At 26.8% G+C, this 1,200-nt stretch overlaps 2 protein-coding genes across 9 annotated transcripts in view; one reads left to right on the forward strand and one right to left on the reverse strand.

The window, feature by feature from the left end:
* The window catches only part of LOC107609212, a 36,238-nt gene that overhangs the window by 23,746 nt on the left and 11,292 nt on the right, over positions 1-1,200 (reverse strand). The gene's annotated exons all lie outside the window — the stretch shown is intronic.
* LOC110264782 overlaps positions 193-1,200 on the forward strand; it is a 9,939-nt gene continuing 8,931 nt past the window's right edge. The window contains exons 1-2 of one of the 8 annotated variants that reach the window (XM_021106976.1): positions 193-390; positions 943-1,130. In XM_021106976.1, coding sequence (XP_020962635.1) covers positions 303-390; positions 943-1,130 — 276 coding nt within the window. In that variant the 5' untranslated portion in view covers positions 193-302. Of the gene's footprint in view, positions 391-456; positions 1,131-1,200 lie in introns of those variants that run through there. The other 7 variants (XM_021106970.1, XM_021106971.1, XM_021106975.1 and 4 more) reach the window with 7 other exon arrangements.

The raw sequence follows: 1,200 nt of genomic DNA on the forward strand, positions 1-1,200 counted from the left end.
TTTTTTATTTATTAAATTAATTCTAAAATTTATTTTTCACATTATTCACAAAAATTATTATTTACCTAACAAAACCGCTTACGTAATCTCGATTTGGTTCAACTTCTTGGTTCTCATGATATAAAATAACGATAAAATTTTATTTGTGTAAGATTAATTGACCCTTGAGTATTGTTTCTATATACCAGCCAAGTGACAGTCCATTTTGGAATTAAAAATGAAATGAAATTTTGTTTCAGTATTTAACTCTTAGCTTAGCTTGTACATTGTGATTGTATTTGTTATTCTAATTGGTTTTTATTATGGCTAATTCTATGGTTTATATTTCTTTTCTTCTTTCTTCTGTTTTTCTCTTATCTTCACACGTTTTGACACATGAACAATTTAAAGGTGAGATTTATATTTCCATATCTTTAATTTTACCCAAACTATGTATAGTTCTCATCTTACATCTTTTTATCTTCTTTTTTATTGTCGTATAGGAGCAAAATTTATAATACTAATTGTATGTAAAATTTAATTATTTGTAAACTTTTAAGTCTTGATAGTTTTAATCAGCAAATTAAGATAAATATTAAACACTATATGCTATATGCTAATTATTTCATATCCCTTAAATTATAATTCATTATCTTAAAATTGATTTTTTTTAATTACCCACTGTTGCTGATTATCATGTGAAAAAAATTGTCATTTTAGGCCTTCTTATTTTAGAGTGAATTTTATTTTATTTATATATTGGATAATCATATAACAAAATGCATTTACATTGGGTAATATATTTTCATCTGAACACATACAATATATGCATTTTGATTTTATGTAATTTTTGTTTCTAAATCCATTAGAGGAAATTATTTCAGAAAATCCTATGATAAATGTTGATTGGTATGATCCTTCCGGGACTAGATTTAAGATGCGACCAACACTTGGTTTGCGTAGGTCTCATCCTCCTAATTCTCATTATTTTCGTTCGTGGTCGGAACGAGTTAATGTTTGGCCTGATCGTTTTTTTGGCTCGCCAAAAAATAAGCACAACTCCGCCTCTTCTCCACCACACTCTCCACCAACTAAAATGGATCACCATACTCACTCACTTGCATTCCATTACAATGGCGGTTTTATATCAGGTAAGACAATATAATTTTGAAATTTTTTATTTTATATAACAACTTGACTAAATTTTTTTAATTTAGAGTT

Source organism: Arachis ipaensis, chromosome B07, assembly GCF_000816755.2.
Source record: "Arachis ipaensis cultivar K30076 chromosome B07, Araip1.1, whole genome shotgun sequence".
Classification (NCBI taxonomy): Eukaryota; Viridiplantae; Streptophyta; class Magnoliopsida; order Fabales; family Fabaceae; genus Arachis; species Arachis ipaensis.